Below are 18945 nucleotides of genomic sequence, written 5' to 3'. Positions count from 1 at the left end.
CCCCCTCTTTGGGGGGGTCTCTACAGGTCCCCAAGTCCTTGAGGGGTGTTCCTGGGGGCCCGCAAGCCCTGAGGGGAGGGTGTCTCTGTTGGAGAGGGCTCTGTACCCCCACTCAGCTGCAGGGGCTTCTTGAACCGTTCCTGAGCCAGTCTCAGGGTCTGTATTTATGGTTCCCCCATGCATCCCTCCCCGGACCCCCATCGCCCTGTGACCCCCTCCCCAGGCACGGCTGCGGCGGCACGGTAGAGAATAATAAAAGGCATTTATTTCTCTAATAATAAACCCATTTCAGGAAGCACAGGGGGGGCTGTGGGGAGGGCTGAGCCTCTCCGGACCCCCGCAGCCAGGCTGGGGGTGTCACCGTCCCCCCCATCACGGCGTCAGGCATTTCACGCCAGCATCCTCGGCGTGGCCGCAGTTGGTCTTGCCCCAGCTGGAGAAGCTGCAGCGCAGAAGGCTGTCCTCAGTCCCCTTGCAGGAGACGTCGTCCATCCAGATCCTCCCCGTGCCTGCAAAGACAGGGACCCGGTCAGTGACATTGGCACCAGCACCGGCATCAGCATGTGGTGGACCCCCTCCATGTGCGTCACCTCATCACCTAAACAATTAGGCTAAAGCAAACATAATTCAAGCCATTCTTAAACAAAAGGGTTCATCCTTTAGGAAAATTCCCTCCTTCACCTATGATACCGATCCTTCTTTATATTAACGTGTATCAAACATATGGTGGCATCATTACATGTGGTGGCATCAGAAGTAGTGGAGTTTTACTGGAGATTTTTGATTTTTCATGCTTGAATGAAAAGGTCTGGAAATAAGGATCTGGCTACTTGGAAGCTTCAAGCTGCCCATGGAGAAGAAAAGATATCCCTGGACAGCCAAGATGATGGCAGCATCCTGTAGCTCACTCAGCGCTGCATGGAGACCCTCCCAGAGTAGTCTGGTGCTGGAGGTCAGGAACTCAGGCAAGATCAGCTCTGGGGATGTGTGGATAAATGGACAAGCATCAAAAATGCTGCAAAAATAGAGCTGCTTTGCAAGGTTTTCCTGTGATTACTAATCAGAGACATGTGTATAGGCCATTATCCCAGCCATGCTGTACCTGACCACTGAAAAGGGAGAACAACCCCATTTACATTTACATTTACCTTTGGGTGCTCAGATTCAGCTGGGATACCCCATATGCAGAAATAAATATTGATTTATAATTTTACTCTTTGCATCCCAGTTTTCCTCCTTGGTCAGCATGAAATGTCCTGACACATCCTGATTCACCATCACCACTGCTCTGTGCTGGGGTCGCTGCCTCTGGGATGGGGCACTCACGCCCCTCACAGAGAAGAAATCCTATGGAGACAGGCTGAGAGAGCTGGGCTGGTTCAGCCTGGAGAAGAGAAGGCTCTGGAGAGACCTTTGAGCAGCTTCCAGTGCCTGAAGGGGCCAACAAGAAACATGGAGAGGGGCTTTTGACAAGGGCCTGTAGGGACAGGACAAGGGGGAATGGCTTTAACCTGACAGAGGGGAGATTGAGATGAGCTGTTAGGAAGTTCTTCCCTGTGAGGGTGATGAGGCACATGTGCAGGCCATGGTGAAACAAGCTCTGGGGTCTGCCAAGGCTGGTGTGAAAGACACCGACTCTTGGATGGGTCCAGCTGCCCTTTCAGAGCAGATCTGATCAACCAGCATGGTCCTGGCTAGTTGATGGCCGTGGTGGCTACCTGCTTTTGGGATCCATCATCTCCTTGGCAGCCCCGAGCAGCTGGAAAGAAGGCAACTCACGAGATTAAAGGGCATATGTGGAAGGGGATCTGACTTGGGCGAAACACCCCAACCCAACAGTTTGGGGCCAAAGACCACCCCTCCACCCACCAGAGCATTCCTGGCATTTCCCCTCTGCTTTTAAAAGCTTTTCTTTTGTTGTTATTCTAAAGAGAAAGCTGCTCATAACAGTCACATCCGGCTGAAAAGCCTGAAGCTTCTTTCAAAAACAACAGCCCAGGGATGGTTCTGCAGTGCTGAGTCAGCATGGGGCAGCGTGTGCAGAGGAGCCAGAGTGTTAGCAGGAGCTGCCTGCGCCAGCACCAGCAATCACAGAACCCCAGAATGGTTTGGGTTAGAAGGGACCTTAAAGCTCCTCTGGTTCCAACCCCCTGCCACAGGCAGGGACACCTTCCACTGGACCAGGTTGCTCCAAGCCCCGTCCTTGAACACTGCCAGGGATGGAGCATTTACCATTTCTCTGGGCAATGACCTCACACGCAGTCCCACAAGCCAAGGCCATAATATTTGCAGACACCCAATACTGAATAAACGTGGCTGAAGCTATTTGGATCACCACAGCCCGTGTCCTGCTTGTAGAGGACCTGCTGGATGCCTCAAGGGTCATTCTGGGAGGGTCTCTGGTTTATGTATGGGCTGGCCCTGGGTATCTATGGTGGGTGAGGTGGGGGGAGAGGTGGGTCTTACCTTGGCCGAACCGGGCCATGCGGTACACCTCCTCGGCGCCTCGGAAGCCCAGCATCCGGCACACCACGTCTCCATCCTTCTTGTCCCAGCCATCGTCGCACACCGTGCCCCAGCGCCGGTCGTAGAAGACTTCCACCCGCCCCTCGTGGGAGCCAGAGCCGTTCACCAGCCGGATCATCCCCTCCTCAGCGGCTGCTGCTAGAACCAGAGAGGGAGGTCAGAGGGAGCATGGTGGCATCTCACCCACCTTGGAATCATCTCTGTGCCCTCTCCATGGTGCATGCAGATGCAGAAAGCTTGGGGTGATGCACCTCCAGGAGACCTGGGGACACAGCACCCCTGTTGGGCATGGTGCTGAAGGTTTCCCACCAAACCCGGGGTTTTGCTGGAGTGGGATGAGCCTTGCAACGGTCACGCCAAGGTGGGAAACCTGTTGGCAGCCTTAAAGTGCTGCAGGGAGGGCGGGCACTGAGCAAGGATCAATCCCGAAGCCATCAAGGTGAGACCACCTGAAGACAGCTCAGGCTTGCAAAGAGACATCTAAGTAACCAATGGGAGGAGTGAGATGCCAGCAAACCCAAGGCACAGAGTTTCCAAAGGGACTGTGAAAGGGAATGGCAAGTAATGAGGAAGCTCTTGCAGCCTGGAGACAGAACCCCAGCCCAAATCCACGCTGCCCAGGTGGACCCTGACTTCATGCTTGAGGGAATGGTGAGGGGATGTTCACATCAGTATGAAATGCTGCACTGGAGTGGGGGGACATGGCTTGTCCTGCTCCCCACCATGGCATTGCTCCCTCTGCTCCCACTTGCCTTCATGTGGCTGCTGAGCCTTCCTCCCCTCATCACCACCCTCCTGCTAGGTGAGACCAGCATCCCTTCCTCTTTCAGCCAGGGAGAAGGATGGGAAGATGGTTCATCTGACAGGAGAATGGCTGAGGAGCTCAGCACCAAAACCAAACCACTGTGGCTCTTCCTCCACCCCCAGCCAAAGAAACCCAGCAAAGAACATGCGACAGACCCTGTTATTTGGGATGAGAAAGGGGTCTAATGGAGAAAATCGCTGTCAGGCAGCTGGGCTTGCTCTGTGACTCACCAAGGGCTGGGGCAGCAGCTGAGGGTGGAGCTGGGCTCCCCCAAGCAAGGTTGTTCTGCAGATGCTCAGGGATTTATATTTAAAGACATTTTCCCAAAGCCTGGGCTTGGACTCTGTTTTCTTTTCCCCGACCAAATCACACATTCCCACTGGCAATGCTCGATGACATTGCTTCTCAAATGCGAAGGTAAATGGGGTTTGGAGGCATTTCCAGGCAGACTGAGGCCTCCTCCTTCATGACCATCCTCTACATCCCCTGCTCATCCCTGTGGAGAGGGTGTCAGGGGCTTCAACGCCACAAACCCACCTCAACCACAGCCACCACCAAAGTCCCAGCAATGTAAGAGGCACCAAAACCTCATCTGTGATTTTGCCAGGACATGGACTATGGCAGGTTCTCAAGCGATGAACCCAAAAGGTCTCCACCTCACCAAGAGGTGACCATTGCAGGGGGAGCTGCAAAGAGCTGGGTAAAATCTGACATTGATCCAGCCTCTGCTTTAACTCCACAGTGGTGAGATGCTGCAGGCAGTCACGCTTGGCTCAGGTCTGTTCAGGCACCTTGGCCAACCAAACTGGTGACTGGGGGGCTGGCCAAGGTAGGTGAAACAGGGTCCCAGGCTCTCAGGGATGGGAGGTGCAGGGTTAAGGGGACATTTAGAGACCAGAGCAGGGTTTGGGACCTGCTGCACAGAGATCCAATGGGTTTTGGCATTGCCAGTTGGCTGGGACCTGCATGTTTCAGGCTCTGGGTTTTCCCTGGCTTGCTCCCAGTGGGATCAGGGCCACCTCTTCCAATGACCTCCAGAAAGCACAGTCCTTGCGTGGCTTCGGCACTGGCTGATCTCCCACTTCCAGGACCCGTTCAGGGTCAGGTTCAAGAACGGATCTGGAAACTCTGAGCATGTTTTGCTGGATACGGGCAGAACATCGGGTTCACCGAGGAGCCAGGAAACATCTCATGCTGTTCCTGAACCATCTCACTGATACGGTCCACAGCCCTGCCATAGACATCACATCTCAGCAGAGGGGCTTTTGGGATGCTGCTGACTGTGTTCTTCCACCAGCCCCTGCTATTTGGGATGGGATGTCTCCTCCCAGCCACCGAGGCAGCTGCCTTGGCTGACCCCAGGGATGGTGTCATCTGAGGGTTGGATGAAGTGACTCTTCTGAGTTGAACACGTGCACCACAGCTCTGGACGCTGCCAGGGGAGCTGCTCCTGCCAAACCAAGCTTGAGCTGGGTCCAACACCAGTGCCTCCTGCTAGGGAGCCATCCCAACCTCCCCGCTCCGGGTGAGCTAGTGAAGGGCAGGATGCAGCCAGGGAAACCCAAGGTCCTGGCCAGGGAGACCCAGGGCCCAGCACTTTTCCTCCACCACTTGGTTCAATGTGGTGAGCCATGGCAGTGTCACCTTCCTGGCTCCATGTGTTCAGTGACCCCAGCCACCAGCATTGTGGCATATGGGAGGTCTCTGTGCCTTCCTGCTCTCCCTGCCCCAGGAAATGATTTGGCTTTGGAACCATTGTCTCTCTTTGAACCTTGGAGCATCCCAGAGCAGGGGATCCTTCACTGGGTGCCTGTGATGGCTATGGAAAGCAATAGCTATATAAGGCATGGAGCCCCTCTGCAGACATAATCCCCTCTGTAAAACCATCCAGCTCTGCTCTGCCCACGTTCCCTGGAGAACAGGCAGGTGACTGCTGATCCTCGACCAGCTCCCTATATCCGACATCAGCTGGTTGTTCATCCTGTCCAGCTCTGTATCTCCAGCCCAAGCCAGTTGGTTATCCCCAAGTCTTCATTCCTCCCCCTGCAAGCCTGTCCTCACCCCAGCTCTTTGCTGGATACTCATCAAAGCCTGTGCGTGCTGGAAGATGACTTCTGCTTCCTCGAGGAGGGGAGGAGATGTGCAATCAGGGCACAGATCCAGGCAGGACTGGGATGTTCCCATTAATCAACAGGGTGAGGGCTGCTAATAAAGCCGCAGAGCTCAGCCACGAGTCCTGGCCACAACCCTTCCACTTAGCCCACAACAAGCATCACTTAACTAATAAAAACTAATAAGCCCCAGAAGTCTCCTCCCAAACTAGTGCCAGTTGCCTGTGACATCCCCAGCCCAGGGCTGTTTGGATGCTTATGAGCTTGGGGGACCCTGCAAAAGCTGCTGCTTGCGGCTGTGCTTGGTTCCTGGCCCCAGCAGGCTGGAAGAACCCTTGGGAGATGCCCGGGGACCAGAGTGGGTTGTCCACCTCGTTGTGCTGCTGAAGGTTGTCCAGGATCAGGCCCTCCCAGGCTGCAGCTCCAGGGCAGGATGTAAGCATCCCATCCTACAGCAGTCCCCTGCCTGTGAAGTGGCCTGGCCCTGTCCACCCCAAAGCAGCTCCCTGGCCCCTTCCCTCTCCAACAATCCCCAACAGCATCATCTTGTGCATGTTCATTTGTTTTGCTGCAGCAATTACTTCCAACCCCCTCGACCTCCTCCCTGCCCAGCCTCCAAAACCAGCAAAACAAGAAAGGAAGAGCTAAAGAGGAGAAATAAGTCCCAGTGGCCAAGAAAACAAGGGCCTGATTCTCTGCAGCTGGGCTGAGATATCATCTCCTCCCTGGTAATGGAGACCATCTGCCCCTGATTCCCTGGGCTCTCCACCACCCTCTCCCACTGCCCCTGCCCTGCTCCTCTCCCTTTGGTTTGGCAATATGGATGCAAACATCAAGTTTCCAAGGGGTAGATGTGGGGTACGACAGGAAATCAAACAGCAATATACCCCATCATCTGTACTTTGCTGATGAGAACCAGCTGCACTTGCCCACCAAGCAGTGGCTGGAAGGGGCCGGGGTCCTTGGTCCTTGCTGGGGACCTTGCTGGTAGGATCATGCATCCCACCTTGGTGCTTCCTGCTCCCCAGCTGACTCTTCTGCTGCTCCTCTTCTAACCCTGCTGCATCCTTACTCTGCTTGGCACCATTTGGGTGATGCTGTGGCTGGTGGCAGGGACCTAGAGCCCCTGCATGGGTGCCTGATGTGGGAAGGATGCTTTTGGGTGGCAGAAGGGATGTCCAAAGCTTGGAGGAAACCATCAGCAACCCCAGGGGTCTCAGGGATGAGCTTCCTGCAGGGCATAGGCACAGAGCAGCAGAGGATGGGCAGGATCCAGCCCCTGGCTCATTCCCAGGCATTTCTTGGCTTGCCAACCCAGAAGACCAATGCTGGGGATTGGTGTGCAAGTGCAGGTCTTGGCCCCAGGGGAAATCCAAAAGCAATAGCCCAGCTGTGGTTCATGCCACACGGCATCACAGTGTGGCCCAGGTGCCTTCATCCAAATGGGTGTTTCCATCTTGAAGCTCTGGAAAAACACTCTCTGGGGGCAGTGCTATGGGGCAGTGGTGGAAGAGATATGTCCTTATGGATCTCTGCTCCTCTCGCTGCCAGCTCTAGGCTCTCCCTAGGATAGTGAGGATGCTCTTTGTCTGTATGGGTGAGTGAGCTTAGCCCTGACCTTGACCCTGTTTGTGCCTGCGAGTGAAAACTCCCAGCCAGCTTTGGGCATCGTCAGTCCAACTCCATCAGCCTGGCTGGGATCTCAGCATGCCCATTGCAACCAAGGTGCTTCCTCCTTGCCTTCCTTGAGCATCCTCACTGCCGACATCCCTCCCACCTCCCGCTGGCTCTGACTCCTCTTTGCCCAGGCAGGAAAACCCAAGCACAGGGCTCAGCAGCCTCATCCTGGCTGCTTTTCTGCTGCCTTCCTGCCTGCTTTGCAGCAGGTATCTCCCCGATAGACTCCTAACCCCACAAACACCCCCAAAACCATGCCTGGAGCACCAGGGAGATGGCCATGAGCAAGAGCTTACCCATGCTGCTGCCTCGGTCCCCCTTTTCTCCCTTTGGGCCTCGGTCACCTGGGAAAACAAAGAGCATGAGGCATAAATCTTGCTAGAATCAGATTTTAAGCGGATGCCCTGCTCGTAGGTAATGCTGTAGCTCTCGGGGGGCTTTATCAGTTTGGGGAAATTGAGTCACAAAGCAGCAAAATGACTTGTCAGCCCCTCTCCTGACCCTCGGATGTGCTGCATGGCAATGGGGCCCATCTTCCACAGCCCCAGCTTCTTCTGGGATCTTTCTTCTTAAAGGAAAAACCTACCCAGCCATGGGAAAATATGGCCTCATACAGGGTTCATCCGCCGTGGGCTCGGTGTCTTTGTATTTCGTGCCCAATATGGCTCTTTCCCTCTGCATCTGTGAGGGACCCCTGCCCTGGGTACCTCCTGTTTGGTTATGAGGCTGTGCAGTACACCCACCCCCTGCTTTGTGCATAGGGTAAGAATGGGAGGATGGCCCCCCCCCAAATCCTCTTGGGGTGCATGTCCTGCAGGAGAACAGAGGGCTGGTGTTCCCATCCCACCCACTCTGCTACCCCTTCACCCAAACAGCCAAGCCCTGGCTGCAGAGTGACAGCAGAGCAGGACTAAAGGAAAGCAAAACCACTGAATTTGGGGTCTGAAAATCCCTATCTGGGGCTAAAAAAGCTTCATTTTGCAGGGCTCATTAACAAGGACGTGGATTCCCACAGCCTCAATGGAGCATTGACCCTTCCTGCACCCAGCTGGTACCTCCTCACAAGGAGATTTGCTGAACCCAAACCCTGTATCCATCGAGAAGCAGTGACGCTGGAGGGTTCAGACCAGCTGGGTAAACAGGCTGCCTTCAACAACATGCCTCTTTCCATATGAAAATAATGAGCTCAGTAATTATCTGTGTCATGGCTTGGCTTTCTTCTGCCTGCATCCCACCACCTCCCTTAAACCCTCCCCATGCTCCAGCTTTGCTCCTGTCAGGCAGCATCTGTGTTATCCCGTGGTGTGCCCCACTGAAAACACTGTCCTGAGTGGGGCTGTGCGTTTGGCTTTGCTGGTCCTGGCTTTACCCTGAGGCTGCAGAGGAAGCAGGGAATGCTCTAGGCTGCTCCAGGCAGTGATGCTCTGGGTGAGACCCAGCCCTGAAACACGGCCCCACTTCAACATAGCCTTTCCTTTTGTCTCTGTAAGAACAACAAATAGCGCACATACACGCTCAGAGATGTCTTATAAAATAAAATATTAAGAAGGAAAAAAAAAGGCGTGCAGGAAATTCTTGCCCTTTAGCTTGGAGGCTCTGGGAAAGCGAGATTGCTCCCCTGGGCAGCTGCAGCTGTGTCGGATGGAGGAAAGCTGCCTGCAGCCTGTCCCGCTGATGGGAACCAGATGACAGCAGCCCCCCCGAGCAGCGGGAGAGAGGCCAAAGATGCTGCTCGCCAGCACGTGATGGGAGCAGCCCATGCTCTTCAGCACCTTCCTTCCCCAGCCTCGAGAAAAAAGGGGCTGGAAAGCAACAGTTATTATGTGTTTGTTCCCAAAAATCTGGCTTTTCCAGAGTAGGAGTGCTTTCCCTGCAGGGTCCAGGCTGCATCCTATAGGAATGATGGAGAGAGGTGAAGGTGGAAAGGTGGAGCTTGAGGGACAGGCACTGGGTAGAAACACTGTGGGCTGAGATTCCTGGAGTGAATAACTCAACTGCTGTATTGTTGCTTATCTCAGGGACGTGACAGCAACAAGTTAGACATGCTGCAGGGGAAGGAAATACTCTGAGAGATAGGATGGGAGACCTCAACCATCAGAAGTGGTTAGAGACCTATAAGAAAAAGACCAAGGCCAAAAAATATTGGCACAAATGTAACCTACTTCACTGCAGCAAGAGAAACAGGCTGCCCATAGAGGTGAGGGATGCTTCATCCCTGAAAACATTAAAGGTTGGGTTGGACAGGACTTTGAGCAACCTGGTCTAGGGGAAGGTGTCTCTGCTCGTGGCAGAGGATTGGATTAGATAGTCTTTAAGGTCCCTCCGAACCCAAATCACTCTATGATTCAATGAAGAGGCACAGCGGGCAGAAGGCAACAGGACCAGTGCTGAGACCACTCCAGCAGCCAGGAATGCCATGGAGAAAACCAGGGGCTCCTGGCATAGGCAGAGCGAGATGCCCAGCAGCACATCTTCAAGGCCAGGTGCTGCCCACCAGCAAGCCCTGATGCAGGGTCAACAAAGTGCATGCGGGTCTCCAAAAAGCAGTAGATGGGCTCTGCTTAGGGTTAGGGTTAGCTGTGAAAAATGGCTCCAGGGGCTCTTGAGGAGCAGAGCTGGGTTATGAATGGAGAAGGAGTCAGTGCAATGGGAGCTGCTGGAGGGGACAGTGGGAGCAGCCCCATATGCAATGCTAAGATCATTTATGTCCTGACACAGTGCAAGCACCGGGAGAAGCTGCCAAAGCCCCGTCTTCACAGGTAGGAACATGTTCTGCAACATGGCCAATTCCTCCTCCTTGCCTGCACATGGTGTTTAGGAAGGGGATTTCTCGTATTGCCCTGACTGTATCTGTAAATTAGCAATCCCTACCTTGCCTACCTTGGCTCATTTACTGTTGTTTCCTCCCTAACGTGTTCTCCATGGAAGAGTGAAGACTGATGTCTATTCACTTTCCAGAATAATTTTCCCCACTTGGAAATGAGGAAAATAATACTCCACTGGGGTAATTTTGAGGGAAAATGTGTCAAGGACAGGAAAATACCAACAACAAGGGAAAATCCTGGGACTCTGTGGAGAGGAAAAGCTGTCCCTTGATCCAGGGCTTTTGCTGAGGAGGCTCATCCGCCCCAAATGTCCCATGCCTCACAATAGGCTGCATTTCCTGGGGAAGCAATAGTTCTCCTGTGCTCAGAAGAAAGTCATTATAGAAGTGTAAGACTAGTGCTGCAGAAAAACAGGCCTTTGCTTAAATCCTGGGTTTGGACCATTGCCTGGCTGTGTCTGTTTCCTATAAATTTTAGAGAATCCCATAAACCATAGAAATTCAGCACTTGCTGCCAGCGCAGTTTGATATTTATTGGAGAAGGGGTTGGATGAAACCCCCTTATCTGAACACCCCTGACCTCTGGGAGGTGGGATGAGGGAGTCCCTTCACAGGGGTCACATCCAAGACCTGGAGGTCACATCCAGCCTTGCAGCAAGGGGAGGTGGATGGAGGGACCCTCTGCTGGTGCTGGGCTCTGGTGGGAACTGGAGTTGGTCCACACTCCCAGGAGGAACGCCTGATGGTTTTGCCACATTGCAGGCATACCCAAACCAAGGCTTTCAAGAAATGCGCAATGAAGTGGGTGCATGAAGGCCTTGAGGCAACTTAACCTTCTTCAAGCCAAGAGTCCTTCTCAGATGCAAGCATTACTCTGCACCAGCGAAAGGATGATAGCCAGAAGCAAAGCACCACATGGCAAAGACCCATCAACTCCCAAGACCAAGAGCAGAAGTGCTTCATCTCCTTGGGCAAGAGGGGATTGAGATCATAGAATCATAGAATGGTTTGGGTTGAAAATGACCTTAGGATCTTGTAGTTCCAACCCGTTGCCACAGGCAGGCACACCTCATACTAGATCAGGTTGCTCAAAGCCCCATCCAGCCTGGCCTTCAGATACTGGAAGGCTGCTATGAGGTCTCCACGCAGCCTTCTCTTCTCCAGGCTGAACAGCCCCAACTTTCTCAGCCTGTCTCCATACGGGAGGTGCTCCAGTCCCCTGATCATCCTCGTGGCCCTCCTCTGGACTTGTTCCAACAGCTCCTTGTCCTTGTTATGTTGAAGACACCAGAAGGTCACCAAGCTTGTAGGGGTTGATGCTTTTACTGCTGCACCATAGCCACAGCTGTCCCCTGAAGGCAGATGCTGTGCTGGGGTGGTCTCCACCACCCCGTGACCTGGTAAGCATTGGAGAAAGGCTTCATCCTCATTGCTGTGTCTCCAGAGAGCTCCTTGCTGGAGCTGTGATGCCACCATGGGGTCTGCTAACATATCTCAGCACTGACCCAGCACATCAGCTATTAACATCTCTCATGGGAGGGAAACAGGATGCAGGAGGTCAATAAGCTCCTCCCTCCAGAAGGAACACATCCCCCAAGGATGCAATTTACAGAACAAATCTGGCATCAGGGCTTGGTCCTCCGCTGAAGCCCAGATAAACGGGCCCAGGCTCCTTGGGATACTTTGCCTGTCTAATGAGTGCTTGGCACTGCTGGTGAGAAAAGCCCACTTTCCTCTGCTCCAGGGAAAGGAAGGAAACTGCGGTCCCAAAGCACGTTGTGGTTTTGGTTGGCAAACCTCAGCCTTTGATGTGCTGCCAGGAACATCTCAGCGCCGATGTCTCCCTTGCGTTAGCACTGGTCCCTGCAGCACTCACGCCTTTGCAAGGCTTGTGCCTGGATGTATCCAGGGGTTAGTTTGAGCTCCTGAAGCATCAGAGCAGGCGTTTTCACTTTGGATAAAGTCCTGCACCCCCACAACACTGTATTGCAATCCTGCAGGCCAGAGTTACCTCCAAAAACTCAAGAGATAGTGCTGGAAAACAAGCACTAAATCCTGGTTTCTTTATTTTTGCTCTGTTCCCACTGGCAGTCTCTGCCTTGGTGGGAGGATGGAGACTTATCCCAGCCACATCAGCCCAGAAACCCTGCACTTCCAGTTAGATGGGATGGGGCAACAGAAATAGCACCCAATGGCATTCTTAAAGACTACCCAGCACTGCGTAAGCATCACCTAACCAGCCACAGGGCCTGCAGAGCCATCTCCAGCAGCTAACAGGCTCCAGAAGGTCAGCTTGTGCCCAGACTGGCGTGCCTGGGAGGGCAGTGGGATGAACAGAGCCATCCTGTCAGTAGGGCAGGTGATCACAGTAGTGACAGCTCAAGGGAAAAAGAACCAGATGGGTGCCAGTCCTGCAGGAGACTGCAGTTCTGACAGCTTCACTTTGCTTCCTTGCTACAGAAGGAGGCCACTGGGAGCATCTTATCTCCTGCATCTCCTTTCTACCTGGACCAGGGCTGCACTGGAAGGCACTGGCCGTGGGAGGTGGATATCATGTCCTAGGAAAAGTCTTTCTCCTAAAGACACCACGAAGCGGAGAAGGGATGGAAGATATGCTCCTGCCCCTAGACCGCAGGGGGCTTTCTGGTGGCATGCAAGGTATAGGAAGGAGATGGCCACCACTGTGAAGCTTGTGAAGGATGTGCCACCAGACAAGACACAGGGATCCCTCCCTAACCCCTGACCCTGGCAATGACCAGGGTGAGGACATGCAGGAAAACTGGACACCAGCTCTTGCAGGACATTTTCCTTCACCTTTTGCATGTGCAATTCACCCAAGGAACTCACTGCGTGGAACCAAGTGCTTGCACAGGACCTTCAGCAACACCCGCTCCTTGCCTGGAGTGCTGCCTGCAGGGCCTGGGCATTTCCCAGTCCTGGATGGCCATGGCCCCAGGTCGTGGTGGCTAGTGTGGATCAACATGACCCACAAGCATGGGGTGAGGGGAATACACCACTTTGGCTACTGGAGAGCAGGGCAGGCTGCAGGCAGGGCAGCTCTGCCCAGGGTGATGTCCTTTCCTTGGGCTGGGTTTCCTGCCTCCCCCTGCCCACAAGGCATTTAAAAGCAGAAAGAGCATGTTTTGGGTTTATCCATCCTGTCCTAGGCTGCAGCATGGAATGTCTTTGGGAAGGTCTCGTGGGGCAGATCTGTCCTGCTAAAAAGGTGCGTGGCCACTTCCTACACCCACAGCTCTCAGATGGGGTGTGGTGAGGTGCTGCAAAACCACAGTGAGCCAGAAAAGGTCACCAGAAAACAAACACAAGACTATTCCTAAAGCTATTCTGGAGCCAAGCGTGGGAGAGCAGCCCAGCAGGTCCTCACGGGGCTCTGGTGAGGGCTCAGTGCAAGCAGCATTGCTATGCCAAGCCCCACTATGTGGCAGGAGAATGACAAACCCAACTGTTTTGACCCTATCCCTCCAAGCCAACAGTCTCCAGAGCCAGTCTACACCCCAATAAACCCAGCCAGACCCCACGAGCCAGCCACGAGCCTGCACAGAGGCTGGTCCTTACCTTTGAATCCTCGCATCCCCACTGGACCTGGAGGGCCAAGGTCTCCTTGGTCCCCTTTCAAGCCACGTGGTCCTGGTGGTCCTCTCTCCCCTGGCAGCCCTGGAGAGGGGGACAAAGATGCAAAATGACCTTGTTGCAGTAGAGACCTGCACAAACCAGATGTGCACATACACAAACATGTCCTGCCTGCCAGCAGACATGGCAGTCAGTCTCTGGTTCTTTTCCAGGATTCTGGGGCCATCAGGAGACACCTGAGAGTGTTTCCTTCTGCACCTTCCCCTGGATACAGAACAGGTTTAACCCAGACACAGGCTGGTGCTAATTCAGCTCTGAGCATCTTAAGGCTCAGATTAAGTTAACTGAGCTCCAAAGCTGGAGACCAATGAGGGAGAGCAAGGAGCTAGGATGGAGCAGAGACCCCAGGGAGACATGATGTACCCAGCATGAGCTGCAAGTCCCTCACATCCATACACACTCACCAGGTGGGTTTGTTATTTATCAGAGAAGGGTTTGGATTGGAACCCCTTATCTGAGCACCCAGGAGATGGGAAATGGGGGCTTCAATCTGGGAGCTTGGGCTCCCATTGTAGGGGACACATCCAAGCCCCAGCCATGCAGGCCAGCAAGGGGAAGTGGACGGAGGGATTCCTGTGCTGGTGATGGGCTCTTGGTGGAACTTGGGGGTGGTCCCACCAGGTCAGCCCAGCAGGGACTCAGCCCGAGCATGAGTTTGTGTCAGATGCAAAGCTCTTTGGGGAGAAGCTCCTCCACCAACCAAGCTCAGCCCCCTGCCAGGCACAGTGCTGCTGGTCTCCCCTTCCCGTGTGGAGGGAGCCCTTGATCCCTTTGGCACTGCTCCTCCTGCCCCTCCTGAGCTGGGCTTTTCCAAACTTAAGTCAATATTTTCCTCTGGTTTAAGAGGAGAAAAAGCTGCCAGGCAGAAATTGGGCACCAGCTCCAGTGGACATGGTCTGAGGCTTAATTCTCTCCTAGCTGCATCCAGCCAACATCCCTCCTCCTTTCCAGGGGGAATGCTGCAGCAAGTCAGGACCTGCCTTTGTGCTTAGGTAGAGTCACTGGTGCTGAGGCAGGGTGATAGATTCGCTGTGCAAAAGGCGATGCACCAGGGATGCTTTACAACGCGTGGCTGCATCTGAACCTGACCTTCCCATATTCAAAGGGCTGATGCTGTGATGACAGCAGAAGAAGGGAGACAGAGAAAGTCCTAAAAATAGTGGCACTTTGAGCAACTCTTCCCAAAGGTGAACCCTCCAGAGGTTGTTTTGTTTTTCTGCTTAAACAAAATAACCAACCAAGAAAAGGAAAGGAGCCAGACGATGAATTTCTGATGCTTGTTACACCCAAGAAAAACAGCCATGAATCTGTCAACACAAAAAGAATATAGCTGTTGGTGAAATGAGCACTGCAGCCAGCGCTGAGGAGGGCTTGCAGAGAGCGGTCTGGTTTCCAGGCTGGCTCTGCCTAACTTGGCTGGTCCTGCCGCCCACTGGGTGCCAAAATAAGAGGTTTTAAGCACAGCCCAGGACCAGCAGCTTGGATGCACAGGGCTGGGGTGCTGAGCCTGACTCTGACACCAATAGTCCTACAAGGGTCATGTCTTCAGTCAAGGTGAAGCTAGGGCTGGAAGCCCTCTTGGATGGAGAAGGAGGTCCATGCTCCAGGCAGGATGGATCCTGTCACCTCAATAGAAAAGAGCCTCTTGGGGACAGGAAGCTCTGACCAAAAGCGATCCCCCATCACCTCTGTGCCATCCCTGGCTCTTGAATGCAAAGTATTTCTAGGTTTGGCTTAAAATTAGAAACAGGCTCAAGCCTGTTTCTCAGGTTGGGGGCTGTCTTCTGCTGGTTTTGTTTTAATTGAATTCTCTCAAAAACAATGGTTGGAATTAAGAAGGGGGGCAGGAAAGGGCGTTTTTGACATTGAAAAATGTGTCCTGTGAAAAGCGTCAGAGCTGCAGCCAGCGCCTGAGTCCTCTCTGCCAGGGATCCCAATACTGGGTCCCCATGTGCTGCCGGGGGGTGCAGGCAGTGAGGCCAGCCCTGGTACCCTGTAAGTGCTTGGTTTGAGAGAGCATGGGGTGACGGCCAGGTCCTGCACAAACCTGGACTGAGTGCCTGTGCCAAAGGATCCAGGGGGCATCAGACTGCACGTGATGGACCCTTGCAGCTCTATCCCAGGGCCAGATGAGGGATGAGACTTTTGCCCCTGAAGACTGGCAGGAGATGGGGCAGCACAACAACAGGTTAATCCTGTTGCTCTTCAAGACTTGTGCGTAGCCAGCAAAGTCCCAGGGGACAGACTGGGGAGTCACCAGGAGGTGTCCTCTTGTTGAAACAGGTTGACCAGAGAAGCTGTGGCTGCCTCATCCCTGGCAGTGTTCAAGGCCAGGTTGGACAGGGCTTGGAGCAACCTGGTCTAGTGGAAGGTGTCCCTGCCCGTGGCAGGGGGTTAGAACTGGATGAGCTTTAAGGTCCTTTCCAACCCAAATCACTCTGTGGTTCTATGATTCTATGACTCCATGGACTCCGAGTGAAGGTTTGCAGGGTTATGGATGCGTTGTTCCTTACCTCGCAGCCCAGGCAGGCCAGGAAGACCAGGTTCACCCTCCATCCCTTCATTGCCTTGGTCTCCTTTGGGTCCTGGTGGCCCTGAAACACAAATACGCAGGTATAGGAGTGCAGCCATTGGACACCACCATGCAGCAGATGCACGAGTGTGTGCACCACCCACCCTTCACCAATCACTATCGTCTGTCAGGCCCAGGGACCTTGAATAAACACAGATCTCTCTAAACATGAGCAGAGTGACAGTGAGGGGGCTTGCCTTTCTTCCATGACCTATGGATTTAAAGGCCAAGCATTACTCCATTCACCTTGCTGCTCCTATGGTTCCACCTTGAGCATGACTCAGTCTCCTGGAATTTCCTTTTGACCAAAAGCTGTGACATCTCCAATGAAATAATGTCAAAAAACATAGGAAAGAAGAAGAAATGCAGTTTGGAAATGCTGAGATGAACCTTTAGGAGAGGATTTGCATCACTGATCTCATCAGGAACCAGTCATCAGTGATTGCTTTGCAGTGTAAACTCTCATCAGTGAGCCGAAAGTCCAACCCAGTAACAGAGTTACGTGCCTCAGCCTGCAAGGGGCCAAGTCCACAAAGCTGAAAACAATTATGAGCTAAATCAATTGGAAGAAGGAATTTGAACAGAATAAAATAAAATGAAAGAAGACTCCTGGGATGACAGAAAATAGGGCAGAGCGAGGCCGGGAGGGGTCATTCGGCCTTTGTTCCACCAAGCCAAGCTGATAATTGAAAACTGTTAAGACTGTTTTCCTAAGAAACCCCAAAAGCCATAATCTCCCACCCTCGCAGAAAGCCAGCAACCAGCCAGGGCTACAGGCGATGTGGCAACGCAAAAGGATCAGGAGAGGAAGAGGGAGGATGTTCAGGAGTCCTTATGGATGAGTATTCAGTATCTGCAAATATTATGCAGGAATTAGTGGGTTCCTGAGCAGATGAAGCACAGCAAGCTCAGGAAACATCCCGAGTGGAAAGGGTCAGGGGCTGGGAAAGGACTATGGGAAAACGCTGCATTAGCTTGCCCTGCGTTTTCTCTTCCCTATGTGATTCCCTACAACAAGGGGATGGACCCTCAACCCTGGGGGCACGTCTCCTCTTCTTAGTTGGCAAAACAAAAGGATGCAAAGAACAATGGACACCCCAGAGAGCTGAGTACAATGAGGAGACATTTTTGGGTGAGAACAAGAGGAACTACGTGCACCAGGGACACTGTCTGACCCTGGATGGGGGAGACATGATGCTCCGTGATGGCGAAGGTCCAGCATCATTCAAGAGCTACTCCACAGAGGACACGGGACAGGAACCAGGTGAGGGGTGTACTGTATGAAGGTTCTGTGATGGCTGGTGAAATAGTTTTCATTTCCATACCATCAAAAGAAGGGTATTACACAAGAGCCATTAAATCACAGAATCACAGGATGTTTTGGGTTGGAAGAGACATTAAAGTTCATCCAGTTCCAACCCCCTGCCACAGGCAGGGACACCTTCTGCCAGACCAGGTTGCTCCAAGCCCTGTCCAACCTGGCCTTGAACACTGGTAGGGATGGGGAATGATAATGTGGCTATATTTAGGCTGCCCTGTATCACCCAACCGCTTCTGAAATAAAGAAATAATGGAGCATGGAGAAGGAAAGAATTCATATATGCAAAAACCAATAATTCCAGCCCACAGGGCATTACAAGAAGCAGAGCCCATCACAGATCCATGGCTTCATAGAGGTAATGGTGATTTTGATAGATAGCAGAGGGAGTGTCAAGGCAAAGGGGTTTTTCTATCACCATATCCCCAGGTGTCCCAGGATGAGCAGTGAAAACTCTGCATGACCCAGATGGAATCCTGGGTTCAGGTCAAATTCTTCCCTTGCATCCCGCACCCCAGCACAGCAAAGGCTGAGCTGCTGAAAACCACTTGCTTAAACAAAACAGATGCTTTTCCCCCATGAGCAAAACTAAAAGCAACCCTGGAAACATCTGCAGTGGCAGCCACCGAGGAAAGGGCTCCCTTTTCGTCACCCTGACTTTGCCCCAAGCATCCTCCCCAAAGGGAAGGGCTTCCACACCAATGGCACTGGAGCAAAGCTACTGCTCACACAGAATGCCTTGCTTCTCCCACTCCAGCTCCAGCACGGCTCGGCTGAGGTCCCCTGTACAGGGGCAGCTCTGACGGTTTCCATCTGCTCTGGTTTTATAGCACGCTGGGAAATAACCCACACCAGGGCCCCACCTCGGGTCTGTTAACCCTGGGAGGGACATGGGAGCTGCCTGCTCAGGGCAACTCTCAGCGGGATTGGGGATGGAGCTGCCCTTTCTTGTTAAAATCAGCTGCTACAGTGCAACCTCCCCAGTCCTCTGCCACCATCATCTCTTCTCTTCTCTTCTCTTCTCTTCTCTTCTCTTCTCTTCTCGTCTCGTCTCGTCTCGTCTCGTCTCGTCTCGTCTCGTCTCGTCTCTTCTTTCTTCTCCTCTCCTCTCCTCTCCTCTCCTCTCCTCTCCTCTCCTCTCCTCTCCTCTCCTCTCCTCTCCTCTCTTCATCTGCTCAGCTTAGTTCAGCTCAGCTCATCCTCACCTCTTCTACATCTCAGAAAACCATCCCATGGGACACTGGAGAGGTCAAAGGGATGGACAGGCTAAGAAACGAACTAAGTTTCATGGAGGATGACCATGGAAAACTGACAACCTCAGCTGCTCTGTGAGAGCTGGAGGCTGGAAGAATGCAGGCAGGGAAGAGACGTCCCATGTTCCTTTTCCCTAATGCCTGGGTTAGAAATGGGGCTTGGGATGGGCAGATCAATTTGATTCTGTTTGCTGCCTTCTAAGTGTTG

The 18945-nt window shown here is 53.2% G+C and overlaps 1 protein-coding gene across 2 annotated transcripts in view; it reads right to left on the bottom strand.

The window, feature by feature from the left end:
- Positions 1-372: 372 nt before the first annotated feature.
- SCARA5 (scavenger receptor class A member 5) overlaps positions 373-18945 on the bottom strand; it is a gene marked incomplete at both ends in the record, with an annotated part of 34277 nt that continues 15704 nt past the window's right edge. Inside the window, 5 exons of one of the 2 annotated variants that reach the window (XM_080616238.1) lie at positions 373-509; positions 2467-2664; positions 7416-7463; positions 13520-13618; positions 16108-16188. In XM_080616238.1, the coding sequence (XP_080472364.1) occupies positions 373-509; positions 2467-2664; positions 7416-7463; positions 13520-13618; positions 16108-16188 (563 nt within the window). The remainder of the gene's footprint in view (positions 510-2466; positions 2665-7415; positions 7464-13519; positions 13619-16107; positions 16189-18945) is intronic. The other variant, XM_080616239.1, reaches the window with a different exon arrangement.

This window comes from Psittacula echo (assembly GCF_963264785.1).
Source record: "Psittacula echo genome assembly, chromosome: 4".
Lineage (NCBI taxonomy): Eukaryota > Metazoa > Chordata > Aves > Psittaciformes > Psittacidae > Psittacula > Psittacula echo.
Note: the sequence above shows the minus strand (reverse complement) of the source record. Positions and strands in the feature narration are given on the sequence as shown.